General features: G+C 35.5%; 1 protein-coding gene and 4 non-coding genes across 5 annotated transcripts in view; all 5 read right to left on the bottom strand.

The window, feature by feature from the left end:
- The window catches only part of RpL4 (ribosomal protein L4), a 45,547-nt gene that overhangs the window by 5,890 nt on the left and 19,552 nt on the right, over positions 1–20,105 (bottom strand). Inside the window, exons 5-6 of the mRNA XM_083138019.1 lie at positions 19,870–19,968; positions 14,785–15,056 (exon numbers count right to left, since the gene is read on the bottom strand). Coding sequence (XP_082994145.1) covers positions 14,785–15,056; positions 19,870–19,968 — 371 coding nt within the window. The remainder of the gene's footprint in view (positions 1–14,784; positions 15,057–19,869; positions 19,969–20,105) is intronic.
- On the bottom strand, positions 3,621–3,694 carry LOC145979721 (small nucleolar RNA SNORD18). Its single transcript, XR_014440805.1, has one exon. It is a non-coding gene; the product is annotated as a small nucleolar RNA SNORD18 (small nucleolar RNA).
- Positions 9,789–9,862, bottom strand: LOC145979708 (small nucleolar RNA SNORD18). Its single transcript, XR_014440803.1, has one exon. It is a non-coding gene; the product is annotated as a small nucleolar RNA SNORD18 (small nucleolar RNA).
- LOC145979715 (small nucleolar RNA SNORD18) lies at positions 12,599–12,672 on the bottom strand. The gene has a single exon (XR_014440804.1). It is a non-coding gene; the product is annotated as a small nucleolar RNA SNORD18 (small nucleolar RNA).
- On the bottom strand, positions 20,038–20,102 carry LOC145979724 (small nucleolar RNA SNORD18). The gene has a single exon (XR_014440806.1). It is a non-coding gene; the product is annotated as a small nucleolar RNA SNORD18 (small nucleolar RNA).

Genomic DNA, 20,105 nt, shown 5'->3' with positions numbered 1-20,105 from the left:
GGAAAGTTTTTTTTTGTACAGTTACATCGAACCCAACACACCTTCATAACATGGCGAGAATGCTATCACTATGTCATCAGTGTCCTTTGCAATGTTTCTTTGAAGGAGGTGAGAATACTTATTTAATTAATTTTCCAACCAAAATAAAGCACACACGTCTAATAATTCGAACATGAAATTCACTCATGTTGTCACATATTACAGATGTTTCTCAACTAACACACTACCCAGTAAATATTAATATAGGAGTAACTGCACACATCTAGAACTACCTTGGTCAAATATTGCAACATGTAGTGCTAACATTTTCAGTGAAAATACTGTGAATTATTTGTGAAGCAGTTTTACTTTTTCTTTCTGTTCTGTGTGATAATGGTAGATTTGTTTTCATCAACTGTTCGTGTTAATTTATATTTTGCACATAAATCCTGTCTAGTCATAACCCAGTGCTCTTAGGCAAAGTATGGCATGATATTTTTGGAATCCTTTATAGCCAATGCCAAGGGAAAACTAATCCTCTCAAAAATATGCAACACAGTTAACTGCACAGTGTGTACATAAACTCCGGACCCACTTTGACAAGTTTAATGTAGACAAAATGTTAGCACTATCGAGTAACAAAGATTATTTTAAAGAGTAAAGTTGAAATTTCTTTCTGTATTGCAGGTGTTTCTAGTAGTTCTGGCTAGAGAGTGCCAGTGCCAGATTCATCATGGCACTTTCTCAACTTGTGCTACAATTTGAGAAATCAAGAAGTGCTACAGATGTCAAACTGAAATTTAGTACCAAGTATGAGAAAGAACCTACTACGTACCAGAAAGGCAATCGTCAATTGCTATCGAAAATTTGTTAACACTGGGTGCTTGTGTGCCAAGAAAGGAGATGATAGGCCAGGCATGAGTGAAGGCAGGCAATTTTCATTTTTGCTGTGCATTGCGACAAAAAGATGGTGATTTTGTGAATACACTAATTTCATACAAGTGGGAAGGTGAATAGGCACAACTAGAATTTGGGGACTGGAAAACCCATATGCCATTGTGCAACATGAGCGAGATTCTCCAAAGGTTAACGTTTTTTGTGCTTTGTCTCGCCAAAAATTGTATGGCCCTTTCTTTTTTCCAGAACCAAACTGGCCAGTAGTTTCTTGAAATGTTACAGAATTGGTTAACGTTGTTGAACAATGATTCAGAAAACTATGTGCTCCAGTTTGACGAAGCTCCTCCGCAATAATTTACGTATTCGTAATAATTCTTAATAGCTAATATGTTGTTCTTTCTGTTATATAATTTGTATTACACGATTTGTCATAGATTCATCATCATGAAACTATAGTCAAGTTTGAGACTATCATGCATAAAAATATCTTGGTCCGATTAATTTGCACGGGACTGTATTATGTTCTAATCATACTAAAGACATGCACATGTGTGTTTAGCAAATATGTAATCATCATGTAAGAAAAAAGGACAGATCAGAGCTATGTTATCATCAAGTATCATCAGAGGCCTGGACACCAAATAGCTTGTCATCATCTCTCACTTCTTTTCTCTCCCATATTGCAATTTCAGGCGGTGTAAATTTCAAAAGTTGAAGCTAGGGTCAAGTCAAAGTAATGCATGTGCTACAAATTATTTTAAATTCATCAATTCATTAATACATTCAGTAAATATACATCGTACATTTGTAGTAACCAAAACAGCAGGGTCCAATATGCTTCCTCTGTGCAAATAGTGTTTGAACAGTAGACTTTTACAGTCTGATGAGGACTGTTTATGACACATGCATATTGGCCGACAGCGAAAACTTGGGAGTAGCAGCTTTCAGGCCGGATGGAACACATTGAAGAACAACGTGCAACCTGGCCAAATGACCAATCGGATCCCTGACGAGAAATTCGCACACTGATTTACTGATTTGAGCAAATCATCGTTCCTCTGATACTGGAATTTCCTCTGATCGACAGACCCACATACCGGGACACACTCCTCCAAGATAATGCTTGACCATGTTAGTTCCCAGGGTCAGGGCAGTTTTGTTGGGAAGTACTTGATCAACCTGCCTACACTCTGCTCTTGAAGTGATGATTGTTGTGACAAGACTGGTTCGATTCCCAGAGCAAGGGACTAATTCTATGATGGCAGGCAATGCCTAGTTTCTCAGAGGGACAAGAGCTTTAGTACATAAGAGGAATATGTATATCATTATACACATAGGGTGTCCAAAAAATAACGAACTATGAACTTAAATAATTTTATTACATTCCGAATTGTACGTGTATGTAATTATTATATGGAAGTACAATGTTCAAAGTTTCATTATATTTAGTGTAATACAATGTGTGCACCATTTACAACCCTACAGACATCAACCTGACACCCCACTTCAATCGACTCAGGTAAGCATATCTACAGGAATATCTATAGTTGTAGTTATTTTTTGGAAGTGGTCAAGTGACTGGATATTTCCTCGGCACATAATGTCCTCATTGTATCCTCACAAGAAAATATTCATTGGCATTAAATTGGAACTTCACGGTGGCCAAGGAATGGGATGGGATCTGCTCTGGCTATTAATTGCCATCCGAATTGGTTGAGCGGCTTCTTTGAGCAGCGTATCCTGCACAGCTATGTAACACTGCTATCTTATGAGGAATATGTGAAGTATAACCGACTTGTTTTAGCTCCACGGTTACGCTCAAAACACTATTACATACTGTAACAAACGTAGCATTCATGTTTGAAACACTGGAGTTCTTTCTTTTGGACACCCTGTGTATTGATTCAATTATTAGTCACTCATCCCCATCAACATACCCTACATTGTGATCAGACTCTAAATTTTGAGTTTTGTCTTGCCTGGAATTCAGACACAAAAGGTTTTCACAGTGAAAGAAAGAATCACAAACAATAACAGCAAGAAAGATGGATTTAAAGGCTACAATAAAATCAAATACATGTGTACCAAAATGAATTAATTTAATGTTAATTTTGTAAGATCAGAATTTGCTTGTGTGTTATCACATGTAATCAAAAACACGGCAAATCATCATATCCTTTGGCTGTATAATCAATTCTTTTGAATAATCGATGTAATGAAATATGAGTAGTTAATTTAGATGTACCCATTAGTAGCTTTAGTACCACTTTGACATAGAACCCATTCACATGCTACTTCAATTTTCACAAAATACAAACTCTTTATTTCCCCCCTTATGTCAGCTACCAAATTAGAAGATACGACAACACTAAACTCAATCACAGGCTATTTCCGGAAGCTTACAAATGACTGTAGTCCGGACCTCAAACTCCTGCCATGCCTCATTCACTTTCTTCCATGTAATTTTCATATCTGAGAACTGGCTTGCATCATCCATCCCAGATCACCTAGTAAGATCGGACTGATCTAATTCTGATTCTAGGCAGCATTTTGAAATTGTCTTGCCTTACATTCAAATTAACATAAAAGATTCTTGGTGTAAAGACAACAAATGTGCCATTTGCTTCAATGTATTACAATACTTGTAGACTTATCAACCAAAAATGTTGCAAGGGTTTACAAATAAGAGATGGATTTTAAGGCTACAATAAAATCCCACATGTATGCACTGAAATGACTTTTGAGAGATCAGAATTTGGTTGATGTGTTATCACATGTAATCAAAAACACGGACCAGTGGAACAATTCATCATATCTCTTGGACGTATAATCAATTCTTTTGAATTATTGCCGTAATGAAACATGAGATTAGTTAATTTAGATATACTCATCAGTAGACATAGAACCAATTCACATGCTACTTCAATTTCCACAGAAATTGGAAAATTTTACATATATTGTATATTTCTAGTTGAGAAGCACAATTTTATTACATGTAGTGTCATTATTAAAATGAAATTAATAATTGAAGCAAAAATATAAATGTTATCATTCAACTCTATTTCAACCTGAGATCTAATTCTGATTGTATCCAGCATTTTGAAATTTCTCTTGCTGTAAGTTACTCGCTTGGTTTTCAACAGTGAAAAAAAGAAAAAAAAAAGAAAGCAACTTGCTTCAATATTTTACAATACTTGTAAACTGCTACAAGCATATCAAACCAAATATGTTGAAAGGATTTAAAGGCTACAATAAAATTAATTAATGTTAATTTTGTAAGATCAGAATTTGCTTGTGTGTTTATCACTAGTAATCAAAAACACGGCAACTCATATCTTTTGGCTGTATAATCAATTCTTTTGAATCATTGATGCAATGAAACATTGGATTAGTTAATTTAGATGTACTCATCAGTAGCTTTAGAACCTCTTTGACAACACATTCACATGCCATGTCCACAGAAATTTGAAAAAATTTACAAGATAACTGTTCATTCTCAGGTTCCCCCCCACATCTCCCTTATGTCAGCTACTACACTAATTGTAACAGCATTAAGCCTTGTTTCCATGATATGAAAAACTCAATATGCTGACCAAGGCAGAAATTTATTTTATTATAAAACTAAACGTAACGTTTCAACCTTCTAGCAAGGTCTTCTTCAGACTGCACCAAGTACAAGAAGGAAGAAAAGTGGCAGGGGAGAATTAGAAGAGAAGAAAAAGAGGAAGAGAAAGAAAAAGTGGTGGTTTGGAATAAGGAGTATGGGAAATACCACAGAAGAGATATGCAAAGTGTTTAGGAAAGCGGGCATTAAAACTTACAGGAAGGGAGGGAGAAACATCTTAAGAATAGCGCAGAATGCAAACAAGAAAAAGGAAAACTGAGAAGAGGAAGGGTTTATCTACGAAGTGAAATGTAAAGAATGTCAGTGTGTACATAGTAGAAACTAAAAAGAGGCTGAAAGACAGGTTTAAACAACATAGGGGTGATGTACGAGTTAAGAGAGAGAAATGCGATATTTAAACACAGGAGAGAAACAGGACATGGCATAGAGTGGGATGAGGTTAAGCAGATAGGAAGGGAGAAGAGAATACTAGTGAGAAAATTGAAGGAGTCCAAGGAAATAGAGAAGAAAGGTGAAGAACACACGATGAACAGGAATGGGGGACTGAAGATAAACAAAGAATGGAAGAAGGTGTTAGAAAGAGTGGAAAGGACAAGAGAGAAAGGAGAGAAGGAAGAAGAATGAAGGAAAAAGAGCGTGAGATAAAGAGTCCAACCACATTCCAGATGAAAGTACAGTTGACAAGGGAAAGCCACCTACTAGAATATTCCAGAACAACTTACTAATAGTCTGGAGGGGAGTAATGTTTGCGTACTTGGTGCAGAGTCTGAAGAAGACCTTGCTAGAAGGTTGAAACGTAAAGTTTAGTTTATGTTTTATAATAAAATAAATTTCTGCCTTGGTCAGCATATTGAGTTTTTCATACACTAATTGGTGGGCTCTAAAAGGTTGGGTCATCACAACACTGGCCCCCAAATGAAATCCCTATTATCACACTACATATCAATTTCGTGAACACGTGAGTGGAACTATCATAATTTTCTTGATATTTTATGCTACAGGCATTCTGCCCACACCCCATCCACACAATGAAAACAGATAAAATTGTTGCATTTTTTTTTGTCATGCCAAGAGAAAAAAAAAATGGTTCACTACAAAATGTTTCACATGGCCATTCAGACGAGTTATAGAAAAATTGTATACATTCAGACAGTTGGTAGCATGTTATAGTAATGTATTCCCAATACTCAGTTCTGAATCAAAATTCCACAAGGTGACAATCTCATAACTTTTAACCATTCAGGCCAGAGAATTATATCTATCATAACCTAATCCTCAAAAGTAGCACAGGCATGTTTAACAATGTCAAAAGTCACAGGTGATCAGAGCTATGTTATCATCAAGTATCATCAGAGGCCTGGACACCAAATAGCTTGTCATCATGTCATTGGTTTTCTTTTAATTATAAAATGTGTACCCTACACTGTGTTTAAAGGCAGTGTGAATTTCAACATTTCTCTACAATAAAAGTTTAAGTTAGGGGTCAAGTCAGAGTGTAAGAAAAATCCATGAGTAATGCTGATCACATCACACCCACTCATGACCGGATCAAGAAAGTGTGATGCCTTCATGTGTGGTGCTAAGCACAGGGGAGCACTTTACTTTTTTACTTTATGCAGGTGCTACAAATAATTTCCAATTTTTTTTTTTAAAAAAAAAGTAAAAATGAAAATATGAGGCATTTCTGGTAGGTAGTGCCAGTTGGTAATAATAAAAAAAAAAGAACAAAAGTTGGTTCAACAAAACCTTCACTTTACACCAATACCTTTAGCTATTTTCCTACACAAGCATCAATGGCATTGTGGCAATTTTTATACAGCCAGACAAGTTTTTGTATACCCTCATCATACATTTCAGCTGCCAGTATGAATGTTACACACGAGCTTTCATGCAAGTTGCACTGTGGTATGTATTTATGTGGGAAGTCAATATGAACCAGAAAATCTAGAATCCTGTCAGATGTGAAATGAGAGGCGCACTTTGGTTTTTACATGCTAGAGAAACTTGTACATTCTCACCAAATTACAGATGTTTCTTGTGATAAAAAGATGTCTGGAATGTGAGATGGTGTAGGAAGCAGCATGTTGGGTAGCAGCTGTCGGGTGCAGGGTAACATTGGTGCACATGAGGGAGGGGAGGAGGGCAGAGGTCAAGTGCTTTGGAAATCACTCAAGCATGGTGTGGTGGTGTCTATTTTAGTTCAGTTCCAATTGCAAGCGGTAGAGCACTCGTGAAGGGAATGAGTGAAAAAAACAACAAAAAAAACCAACAAAAAACAACTCATTTTTCGGCCGATCTCCTTCATTTTCTTTCCAAACTTTTTTCTACATTTTTTAAGGTTCCTGGGAAAAGGGTCGTAGAATCGAGATTTAACTAAATTAATGTGAATTTTGTAAGATCAGAATTTGCTTATGTGTTATCACATATAATCAAAAACACGGCAATTCATCATATCTTTTGGCTGTATAATAAATCCTCGAACTATTATTGATGTAATGAAACATGAGATTAGTTAAATGTACTCACCAGCAGCTTTAGAACAACTTTGACATAGCACATATTCACATGCTACTTCAATTTCCACAGAAATTTGAAAAATTTACAGATGAATCTTTATTCTTAGGTTTTCCCTCCGTCAGCTACCATATTAGAAGATATGGCAACACTAAAACCAACCACAGGATATTTTTGGAAGCTATTCCAAATGACAGTAGGCCAGACCAAAAAACCCTGCCATTAATTCTTGTATCTGAGAGCTGGCTTGCATCATCCATCCCTGATCACCTAGTCAGATTGTCTTGACTAACATTGAGATTTAACACAAGAGATTCTTGGTGTAAAAACAACAAATGTGCTATTTGCTTCAATGTTTACAATACTTGTTGATTGCTATGAAAGTATCAAACCAAATATGTTGCAAGGATTTACAAATACTAAAAGTAACAGACGGATTTTAAGGCTATAATAAAATCACATATGTATGTACTGAAATTAATTTTGAGATATCAGAATTTGGTTGATATGTTATCACATTTAATCAATTCCAATTATTTACATGATCAAACATGAAAATAGTCAATTCAGATGTAAGCACCAATTGTTTTAGAAACAAGCTGATATTTAAGCAATTCACATGCCTTTACATATCAACTGGTACAGAAGAAGTTACAATTTGCATGCTTGGCAAATTATTACAATTTCAGAGATCTGAAAACATTTACAAAAGCCTGGTCCCCAAATGAAATCACTAATAACCATTATGAACCCATTAGATGCCAATTTCGTGAACTTTGACTTAAATAAATTATCTGGGTAGAACTGTTATAATTTCCTTGATATTTTATGATGCAGGGCATTCTGCATGCACCCTACCCTTACACACAATACAATAATACAAACAATTAAAACAGTGTCGCATTTAACTTAGTTTTGTCATGCCGAGAAAAAAAATGGTCCACTACAAAATGTTTTACATGACCATTCAGATGAGTTATAGGAAAATTGTATAAATCCAGACAAACACTTAGTAGTATGCTGTAGTTAATGTATTCCCAACTCATTTCTGAATGAAAGTTCCACAAGGTGACAATCTCATAAATATTAACCATTCAGACTGAAGAATAATTCGCAGGTTACCTATCAGAAAACCCAATCCTCAAAAGTAGCACAGGCATGGAACACGATTAAAATAATTATAAAATTCATGAATCTCATTGGGACAAAGACTGTATATATTCACGTTAGTTTACTAGAATAGCATTGTTGTCAGCCTCTGTGGAGACTGGTCATCACATGTTATGGTGCAGAGCTGCTAGGTTTGATTCCAGGGTAAGGTATGAATGTGAATTTGTCACATCATTCATTCTTATTGCCAATGTATAATAAAACATAGATAAACAGCACTGTATGAATGACCAGTACTGATCAGATGAAGAAAAATCTATCAGCATGTTTAACAATGTCAAAAGTCACCGGTGATCAGAGCTATGTTATCATCAAGTATCATCAGAGGCCTGGACACCAAATAGCTTGTCATCATCTCTCGGTTTTTTTAAATTAAAATTATAAAATGTGTATCGTACAGTGTGTTTAAAGGCTGTGTGAATTTCAACATTTCTCATGAATAAAAGTTAAAGCTAGAGTCAAGTCAAAGTGTGAGAAAAATCCATGAGGAACGCATGTGCTAGAAATAATATTAAATAAAAAAAAAATCATTATACACTGGTAACCAGTGTCAGTTTGGTAATAAAAATCTAGAATCCTGTCAGATCTGATAAGTTATAATACGCTGGAAAAACTTACTCAAAATTTACTTCTCTCAGGGGGACCCCCTATTGAGGGATGGAGGGGGAGAGGAAAATAACCCATCTCCCTCCACTCGATCACTGCCTTTCTCTCTTCTTACAAGGAAAGAAAGACGAGAGAGAAAGGGATGTAGAGAAGCAAAAGAGAAGGGAGAAATGCTGATGAAACGGAGGAAGAGAGGAACAGAGAGCGAGTCCCTCTCATGATCTCCCCGTAAAATAAAAAGTATCATTTTATTACGTGTAATATCATTATTAAAATGAATATATTTCTTATATATATATTTTTGCTTCAATTATTATTTGTCATTCAACACAATTTCAAAACTGTCATCCTGTGATCTAATTCTAATTGCAACCAGCATTTTGAAATTTCAGATGCATGGAATTCTGACTCACTTAACACACAACGTTTTCACAGTGAAATACCAAATATGCAACTTGTTTCATTTTAAAATACTTGTGATCAAAAACACGGCAACTCATCATATCTTTTGGCTGTATAATAAATCCTCTTTAACTATTATTGATGTAATGAAACATCAGATTAGTTAAATGTACTCACCAGCTGCTTCAGAACCACTTTGACATAGCACATATTCACATGCTACTTCAATTTCCATATTAGAAGATACGGCAACACTAAAACCAACCAAATGACAGTAGACAAGACCAAAAGCCCCCTGCCATTAATTCTTGTATCTGAGAGCTGGCTTGTGTCATCCATCTCTAATCACCTAGTCAGATTGGACTGTGATCTAATTCTGATTCTTTTGAATTGGTCCTGCTGACATTCAGATTCAACACAAAGATTTTTTTTGTGTAAAAACAACAAATGTGATACTTGCTTCAATGTTTACAATACTTGTTGACTGCTATGAAAATATCCAACCAAATATATTGCAAGGATTTACAAATACTAAAAGGAAGAGATGGATTTTAAGGCTACAATAAAATCATGTATGCACTGGAAAGAATTTTCAGAGATCAGAATTTGGTTGATATGTTATCACAAGTAATCAAAAACACGGACCAAAGGAGCAATTCATCATATCTCAACTGTATGTAATCAATTCCAATTATTTACATGATCAAACATGAAAGCAGCTAATTCAGATATAAGTACCAATTGTTTTAGAAACAATCTGATGTTTAACCAATTCATATGCCATTACCATACCAGAAGCAGTTATTTGAGTGTTTGGGAAATTTATACAATTTCAGAGATTTTAAAACATTTACAAAAGTCTGGTCCTCAAATGAAATCAGCAATAACCATTACATGTCACTTTCGTGAACTTTTATTTACTTGTGAATAATTTGTGGCAAAACTATGGGAATGAAAAGTAATAGTGGTAGCAGTTAAATGCAACAGAGTTTTGAGTTTTTCACCACCACATTTCTCTGGTTATAGGTGTCAGGGCAGTGACTGTTGGGGATTGACATATATATAGCCCGATATCTATAGATTCAAGGGACCCTGGAACCATTCAACAATTTGCAAGTCAGGCAAGATGCAGCAGATTTGAACTTCTTCATATCATAGCACCTTCTGAACTATACAACAGCAAATCAGTGTTGCCATTTTGTACTGGACATGGGGTAAAATGAGAAAATCAACAGCAGCAGCTTGGACAAGATACATAGCTTCTAACAAGCAATGGTGAACCAGTTTGATAGTAAGGTAGCAGAAGCCTTTCAAGTCCACAACAACAGTATCAAAGTATGGTATCAAACAATTTTAGAAAATCCTAAAACATAAGGAATAATTAAATTACGTGCTTACTTGGACAGCATCCATAACAAGCTCACAGCTAAGGAGAAGGCTATTGATAGCTAGGGACAGTATAACAGAAGGAACTGCGTACTTCATGGAATCTCCCAAACGCATGCTACACTGGCTCCAAGCATACCCAAACATCAGGTGAAGTCATTTGACAGGGTCACCAAACCATCATAATCAAGATCCTTAGCTATCAAATGCTGGAACTCAGTTTTCCAAGGCCAAAAGAAATTCAAAGGATGTGGTGTACTTACCAAATTGTTAACAGCAAGGTAGTTGTAGTGAAAGTTCAATGGCAGCAGAAGCAAACAATGGAAATGGCAAAAATCGCCACGTAATGTGCTGCATTTATCAGTTTATTGTTGAAGAGGCACATTTTTTTAAATTTTGATTTATTTTATTTTACTTCGCATTTTGTGCCGCTTGGCTAATCTGTGAAGATGGGGATGAGTGATGAAATTGATGAATGGACATTCACAAACAACCATGCCCGAGCAGGATTCGAACCTGGGACCCTTGGCATCGCAGCACGATGTGCTAACCACTCAGCTACAGCACCCGGCAGGCACATATTTTTGGTAAATAAAGAAAAAAACAAATTTCGGTACAAAAACAGGAGTCAATTTCAGGTTCAAAAGCGGTAAAAAAAATAAAATTGCGATGAAGAAACGGATCAAAAGTGGTATATAAAATTACATTTTGGTTTTAAAATTGAGCCTAATCCAAAATTTGTTAAAAACTGCACTTATTGCATATCCCTTCTAATAGAACATTTATGTAGTTACCAGAATATTAGGTTCATTCCTGTATAAAAGGGTCTATTCTAGCTTCTCAGATATTTACAGCAGAATTAATCAATTTTCTGTGAATTGAATAACTCAGGATATTCAAACTTCAGAAAGTGTCACGTTGGTAAATAAATACTAAATTTCGTGTTTAAGAGTATATTTCGCATTTTGCAGTTCATTTTGCACTATTTCGTGTCAAAACAGGGTAGGAAAATGTACCTCACACCTTTCAGAAACATTAAAAATTAACATTAGAATATTTAGTGTTTTCGTCAAAAACGAAATAAGCATGCCCCTACTTATTGTGCTTGCCATTATGTTTTATTTTGTGATTCCGTATCTAAAGTACAAGAGTTTGTGAATGTGTATTTATCAACATTCATGTGTGTGTTGAAAGGATATGCTACCTATATATTTCAACTCAAACATTATAATAATAATAATTATAATGAGAATGTTCTCCAGTTCATTTTATACAACTGGTTAAATCCTACAAATGCAATCCTGAGCAATCTTGCAATTTTTGTAACATTAACTCTACTAAATATAGTAGGGATGGGACAGATTAATCGGTACTCTATCGGTATCGGCCAATATAGGCATATCTGTTTATCGCTAAAATAACTGATTATTTTACCGATCCAACATATCGATAAGTATTTTATAATTTAGTGCAAAATTCTGACATTTTGTTGCAATTTTTATGGATAATCTCGATGCCCTACTTTTTAAAAAGTAATTGTCTAAATATTCAACTTCTTTTGCACTGCAGTCACCTCGAAACAAATATTTATTAAGGAGATCAATGAATATTTCAGGTTCTTCATGTAGCATTTCTAATTTTATATCGGATCGGTAGAATATCTGTTATCTGTATCGGTATCGGCCCATTCCTAAAATATAGTGACCATTTAAAGGATATGGCAACACTAAACCAAAGGCTATTTTTGGAAGCTATTCCAAGTGACAGTAGTCCATCACACTACCATCTCCTCTGAAGATTCTGTACCCTTAGCGAATGAAGGCAGTGAGCCTTCGAAATTAATCAGAAATAACTATCCAATTGTGCAACACCGAAACTAAATTTCATGTAGGTAATACTTAAACTGCATCCATCATGAATTGTTGACTTATGTTGCAAGGATTCATAAATACTAACATTAAGAGAGGGATTAGAAGGCTACAATAAAATCTCATATGTATGAACTGAAATGAATTTTGTGAGATCAGAATTTGGTTGACATGTTATCACATGTAATCAAAAACACGGACCAAAGGAGCAATTCATCATATCTCTGGACTGTTTAATCAATTCCAATTATGTGATCAATCATGAATGCACTCAATTCACATGTAAACACCAATTCATTTAAAAAAAAAATTATATTTAACGAATTCACATGTCATTTCCGTATCAACAGAAATTTTACCCAGGTACAGAAGAAGTTTGTACCTGTGTTTGAGAAGTGAATAAAACTTCCAAGAGATTTGAAAACATGTACAAGATAGCAGCTCATGATTCTTAGGTTTTCCCTGTTAAAACAGCTACTAACAGTGGTTCTTCACCAGACTGGATCAGACTGATTCCAAGAAGCTCTTTTGGTTGGGTCAACAAAATGAAATCACTAATAACTATTATGATCCCACTAGATGTCAATTTTATAACCTTTATTTTTAAAACTATGGAAGAAGGTTTGAGCCTTTAGACCCAGCTGAGTTGGTGGGAGTTTTTCACCACCAGCACCACTAATCCATGCCTACAACTAAAGAAAAGAACATTGGCATTTGTATATAACAGGCCAAGATAGGGTATGTATGTATATATGCATAGTTTAAAACTGGGTGAACCACAGTCACTCCATTAAATTGGAGACAAGAAATCCAAGTAGTTGAAAATGTGTGTATGTACATAGCCTAGTTTTCACATGAGGGTCAGAAGAGGATGCAGAAGATAGAATAATGAAAGCAAGAACACCCTTTTGAATCCTCTCACCAATATGGAGATCTAAACAGAGCAACTATGAAAACCCATCTTAGGAATTGGAGCTATGGATTGATTGATTGATTTGCTTTGCTTTGCTTCTTGTGCGAGTTCTGGCTAATTTGCGAAGATGGGGATAAGTGATGATATGATGAAATTGATGGACACTCACAAATATCCATGCCCAGGCCAGGATTTGAATCCGGAATCCCTGGCATCATAGTGCAATGTGCTAACCACTCTGCCACGAGGGCCGGCTACGGAGAACAAATGAGAGAGAAGTGAAGAAAGAAATTACATACAGGAAATTCATATCGATAGGAGATACATGGAGACAAGATAGCCAAAATGGCTTTATTGTGGTAGTCCGGAGCAACTTTGTATTGTGACATCAATGAAGAACACCCTAAAATTTCTATTTATATTCCCCTTTCTGGCACAACCTAAATAACCACAAATATAAAGGAGCAACTACTGAGAGTTCCAGTGCGTGCTTTAATAATACTCCAACACTAAATTCTCTCAACTACAAAGCAAAAAGGAAAGCCCAGAAATATCTGGACAAGCACTGAACTGGCACTTTCCAATTAAGGAGAAGGAAAAAATGATAATTGCTACAAACCACCTCAGTTACTACATTAGGTTATGCAAGTTGATTATGTGCTCAGTGCTAGCAGATATGTTGGGTTTATAACAATGTAAAAAGACATCCGAGATCAGAGCTATGTCATCATCAAGTATCATCAGAGGCCTGGACACCAACTAGCTCAATCATCATCTCTCATTTGCTCAAAATTATCAATTTCGAAATTTACTTTCAAGGTAGGGTGGACTCCAATATTTCTTACGTGCCTATGGAACCTAACTTGCTGTAAGTATTGCAGGCGGAAAGATGGATTATTTGACTAAAATAAAATCACATGATAGCAAACTATATGAAAATTCAATCAATAGTTTAATTTAATGACTTGTGTAATCGCGAAACTATTGGGAATACCTAGATAACAGTGAAAGCAAACTACACAAAAATCCACGTCAATGCTCTAGAAGAAATTCTAAGCTGATGTAATTTTTCATATTTGGGAATATCAAAACTGTTTTTTCGAATGGAGAGGATAATTTGAAAAGATTCGCCCTGACAACTGCCAAAGGTCCAGTCAAGACAATATACTTTCTACGTTTTACATGTATTCATCCAAAATTCATCTGTATGTGCATGCATTGTACATTTATCTCTCCAGACCATGGACAGATACTGTTCATACTTTCAAATAATGTACATTACAGTTGAAACAGTGGGCAAATTTCAGGCTTCTTGCAGTGCCTGTATGACATTTAACTTTAACATGCCCGATTTTTATCACTAGGGTCAGTCCTTAAATCAACGAATATATTAAAAATAATTTCTCTGTAGGTGTTTTACTTACTTTGGTGGGCGAAGCACTTTACGCATTTCTTCAGCTTTCAACAGCCTAGACAAATCAGTGTTACTCATCTTGGGTTGGGGCAGGTTGTATCCCTTCTTCTCAGTAGATGCTTTCTTCCATGTGCCATAAATAGCATCCAGCTTCTTAAAGGCACACTCAGTCCAGATGGTAAAACGTCCAACATGGCCACCAGGTGCAAGTTTCAGTAAATTCAACCTGTCTACATTAACCAAGTCCACTCCAGGGATGTTGCGGAAAGCTTTCTTCAAACCCTGAAGGCAAGGATTAAGAGGTCACAGCCAACAAGTTTATAGGTCTACTACTAGACTGGATGGAGCTTACATGAATGTGTAGAGAAATTAGAGAACTCCGTATTATGTGTAAATGCTAATTAGCAGAGAAATGAAAGACTATGGCATTCAGAAAGTAAGGATGAATAAAAAAAGAATACCGTATTTACTCATGTATAATGCACACTTTTTTTCCGAAATTTTTGCACCCAAAAACTGTGGTGCGTATTATGCACGGAATTTTTTTTTTACGGAACCCTATCATGTTATATATCGTTGTAAAGCTTGAATTCTGTAGTTTCTGAATATGGCAACAGTATTCTATTCAAGATGGCAACACTAATGTGCAATGCAGTTGAAATAAGCTCATCACAGAATGAAGAAACATTCTGATTTTCTTGTACTTTGGATGAAAGAAAAGATAAGGAGAAAGAAAATAATAATTAAAATGTATTACTGGCCAAATAATATAACATATATGGAGTGTGTAAATGCCTTAATGCCTAACTGCTAGTTTGAGGATCCTCTTATAAATGTTTCGTCAGTCATGGAAAAGTATATATTTTGAAGGTTATTTTTTTAGAAACAGTAAAGAGAAAATGAGCAAAACCATGCATAAAAGTTCAAGGCCATTTTCCAAGATTTTTCACTTTGCTATTTAATGTTCTGCGACACCAAGAAAAGCAGTGCCACTCTGGCAGAATTTGACGATCACTTGGGATGTGTTTCAGCTCTAATTGTTGGGCGAGAAATAATAGAAAACTTCCTGAGCACTTGGAATCCATAACGTAATTTTGATCTCCTTTCTACTATTACAGAATAAATAAGGTGGTTCAAGATTTGGGATGATAAACACAGTGGAGGGAGAGGGGGAGGTGGCTTGGGTTGGTGACTTACTGTTTACACAAAAGGATATTCTCCTCTTAGTCAACATAGCAACAAGTGACTCATTGAATAAGTATGATGTCACTAGCTCTTGATTGGCATAGCAACAGCTTTACGACCTACAACTAAGAAAGCAATTTTGTGAACCTGGATTATACTGCGCATTATACAATTTTTTTTTGTCACTTTTCCCCATCAAAAACCAAGTTGCGCATTATACACGCATTAAATACAGTACCTAACAATTTGTTTCAGGTGATTTAGAGCCATAACATTTAAACACAAGTACAAGCATGGGCAGCAATTTATGACTCATTTTTAGCTAATACATTCATATTATATTCCATTCTCCAAAGCATTAACATGTACACTGGAACCACAAATTTGTTTACTGGATTTTACGTTTTCCCATATTATACATTCTATCTTGATGGTTCCATAGCAAAATGCTTTGACAGGATTGAAATTATGAATTAAAAAAGGAAAAAGCCTAAATCCAAGAGTGTACTTGTTACAGTGCTGCATTTGAGGCTTCTTTGCTCGATCATCTAATAGTTTGCACAGATGACGCTCATTGGCTTACGAAATTTACCGCTTCTTCACTTGAACAGGCAAACGATCAGTATACACTTGAAGCCCAGTAGTTCACGTACAACATTAATTTGTCTGTGGTAGTGGACCTTCAAATATGCTTCATGAAGTGAAAGATGTAGTGAAATTAAAACTAAAACTAAAGTGAACATAATCATCATATCCATGTTAAAATGTAATTTAGACTATCCTACCAATACGTAGCAATATATGAAAAATGAATAGACGATTATGGGCTGAAACTACCAGCACTAATTTTACACATATTGTTACGATTATTGTCACATTGAAATGAAATTCTATATATTCAAGCATATCACGCTCGATCGAGTTTGACCGAGCGAAAGTGGTTCGCTGCAGTACTCTAGTACTTCCCCAACCAGAAAATTTGCTTACAGTATATGAAGTGGGGATGTTTCAACTCAAATGGAACAGAACAAATATAATTTTACAGTAAACAAGTTAATTTGGCACATTACAGTGCAATTCTGAATCAAAAGTTGCTGCCAACAGGTCCTCACTATTTCTCACATCAGAAATCAAGTTTATTTGATTATGTTCTTAAGCAATTATGTTGTTTTTTGAACAGTTGTATTTTCTGTGAAATTTCAATCATTTATACACGGTGATTCATTAATTTCCTTCTGGGGTTTTGAATGTTTTTCATACAAGAACTATAACACATACAGCAAAAAGGTATATATCAGTACATATGGGAGACTGTTGTGACAGTACAACAGATATTTCGTACGGAATATTGATCAGAAGCACCTACAGACAAGACGATTCATGCATGGTATAACAAGTTCAAGGAGACTAGCTGCTTATGTGATACAAATGAACAGGCTGGGCTGAACGGTCAGCTGAGACTGTAAAACTTGTGCAAGAAACATTTGCCAGGACCCCTAAGTAGTCAACATGTCATGCAAGTTGGGAATTGAATTTGTCGCAGCTAAGTGTGTGACATATTCTACACAAATGTCCATGTGAAACCATACAGGGGGCAACTGTTGAGTTCCCATGATCACAGTAGTTTCCAGTTCTGTCTGGATTAAGAGAAGCAAAGAGGGATGGTTTTGCTGATAAAGTGATTTTTAGTGATGAGGCCACATTTCATCTGTTTGGAAAGGTACTTGGGTCACGGAAAACCCTCATGTAGTGGAGCAACACATCAGTGATTCCCCTAAGTGAATTTGTTTTGTGCAGTTTCCTTGTCAAAAGTGTACGGGCATTTTTCTTTGGGTAGCCAACTGTTATGGGTGTAGTATACCCAGACATGGTACAACAGTTGCTAATGTCAGAATTACAGGAAGATAGAGAGGATTTCATTTTTCAACAAGAATCTCCCTGACATTTCCATCAGAACTTCCGTACCTCCCTCACCTCAATGCTGAACAGGTCGTTGGATTGGACATGGTTCTAGAGATGACTTTCCTCTTCTTCCGTGGTTCCCCCCACTCAGCTGACATAACCCCATGCGGTTTTTCATATGGGGTTATATCAAAGATTGCATGTTCATGTCCCCTTTGCCATGCGATTTAGCACAACTGTGAGAATGAATTACACATGCAGTTGATGGTATTAATCATGATATGGTGGGACATATGTGGCTCGAATTTTGTCTGCTGCATCATGGAGTGCACATATTGAGCATCTGTAAGGTGCATACCAAACAGATTCTTTATGTACTGATATGCACGTTTTTGCTTTGTGTGTTATAGTTCATGTACTACAAATGTTCAAAACCCTGGATGGAATTATGAATACGTACGTGACGAAAACACAACCTAACCTACAATATGCATTAAATTTCTGAATTATAGCAAATATAATGTGTTTATAAGAATGTAAAAAGACCGAGATCAGAGCTATGTTATCATCAAGTATCATCAGAGGCCTGGACACCAACTAGCTGATCATCATTTCTCAGTTGCTTAAAATCATGAATTTGGAAATGTATATCCTAAATTGTCTTTGGAGGTAGGTTTCTTCAATATTTCTCATGTGTCCGTTGGAATGAATAAAAGTTTAAGCTCTTGTAAGTAAAGTAAAACCCAAAGTATTCAGTGCTAAAACTCCATTGCAATACACATACTAAAAATACTAAACAATAATATGTATGTTTTTCAATTACTGCATGGAAATTTCGTAATCTATTAACGTGGATTTAAAATTTCTGATGTCATATTTTAACTACGGTTTCAAATTGGCTCAAATTAGATTTAAGGGGCATAATTAGTAAAATACATTCGGCAAAGATGCATTGGCTATTTCTAGACAATCAAAATCATAATTGCATTTATTACATGATTTACTATATTATTATTTCACTTGCTAGTCTTGTATCATACTTAGAAAATTAAGTTGCACAAAGTTTCCTTTATAACTTGCATTTTGTAAATACAGAGAACCTTATTACTCACTTTTCTAAGAACCTGTTTTTCATAGTTCTCTTGTATTTATCTAATACCGTGTCTCATTTCGCAATTATGAATAGCATTTTGTACTTTGTCATGTCTGGAGTATACCTTTAGTATCTCATGTACCAGACAAAAAGAATTTCACAATGTAAGCGGAAAAAATATGTAACTTGGTTCAATATTTTACAATACTTCAAGATTGTCAGAAAAGTATGCAACAGAAAACCACCATTTGTAAATTTTATCTTCAATTCTAAATGTGCATTTATGATGCATACACAAGTCTAAACAAAAGTACAATTACAATGTGGACTGAGGGAATCAGTGCTTCAATTATTATCACAGGCTGTCAGCAACACAGACCAAAAGCAATTCATCACCCCTCTATTTCAATTTGTGTGTTTTGCAAATAAAAATTTAATTAGAATGTTATTATGAGTATCTTTTTTCAGTTTCAGTTTTTTCTTATGCTTTTCACAAGATCAAATTATACTTTGCTGCTCTTGGAATGGATATGACAAGTTATCACTTCTGAAACTCAAGAGATTAATTTTTGCTATGTATTCTTAAAGAGAATTTGTTGTCAGGAGGTCACCACATGAAGGAAAAAATTGTAATGCAGACTTGCCTACCATCAAAGGTAAAGTGTTCTTGTACCAGCCAGGTCTTTAAACTGAAAAATGTGCATTTTGTACACAAACGAGTTGCAAAAGGCACGTTTTTTCTTCTTTTTGCCCCTAACATAGTTCAAAATTTATATTTGTTCTTGATTTTAGCACACTAACTTGCAATGTGGAAATGCAAATTCAAATTAACTCAACAGTTACGGAGACGTGAACAATGTTTTTAAAATGAGTGCACAAATGTACAAGTTTACAGATAAATGTTAAACTACCAACCTGATCTTGTCCATAGACGATTAGTGGCCCCAGTCTTTGGACGCGACGCCTATTACGCATTTTCCCCCTGCCAGCACGGAACCTGCGTGACTTGTACACCTGTCAACAAAGATCATATTTATATTTATCAAGGTAAGAGAATCTGCCATGTAATTGACACTACAGCTAATATTCAGTACTTCTAATCATCATATGTTTCAGTAACACGGACCAGAAGAAAGTCATCATATGAACGT

This window comes from Lepisma saccharinum, chromosome 1 (assembly GCF_977018435.1).
Source record: "Lepisma saccharinum chromosome 1, izLepSacc3.1, whole genome shotgun sequence".
In the NCBI taxonomy this organism is placed as follows: domain Eukaryota; kingdom Metazoa; phylum Arthropoda; class Insecta; order Zygentoma; family Lepismatidae; genus Lepisma; species Lepisma saccharinum.
The sequence above is the reverse complement of the archived record's forward strand: the minus strand, read 5'-3'. Positions and strand labels throughout refer to the sequence as shown.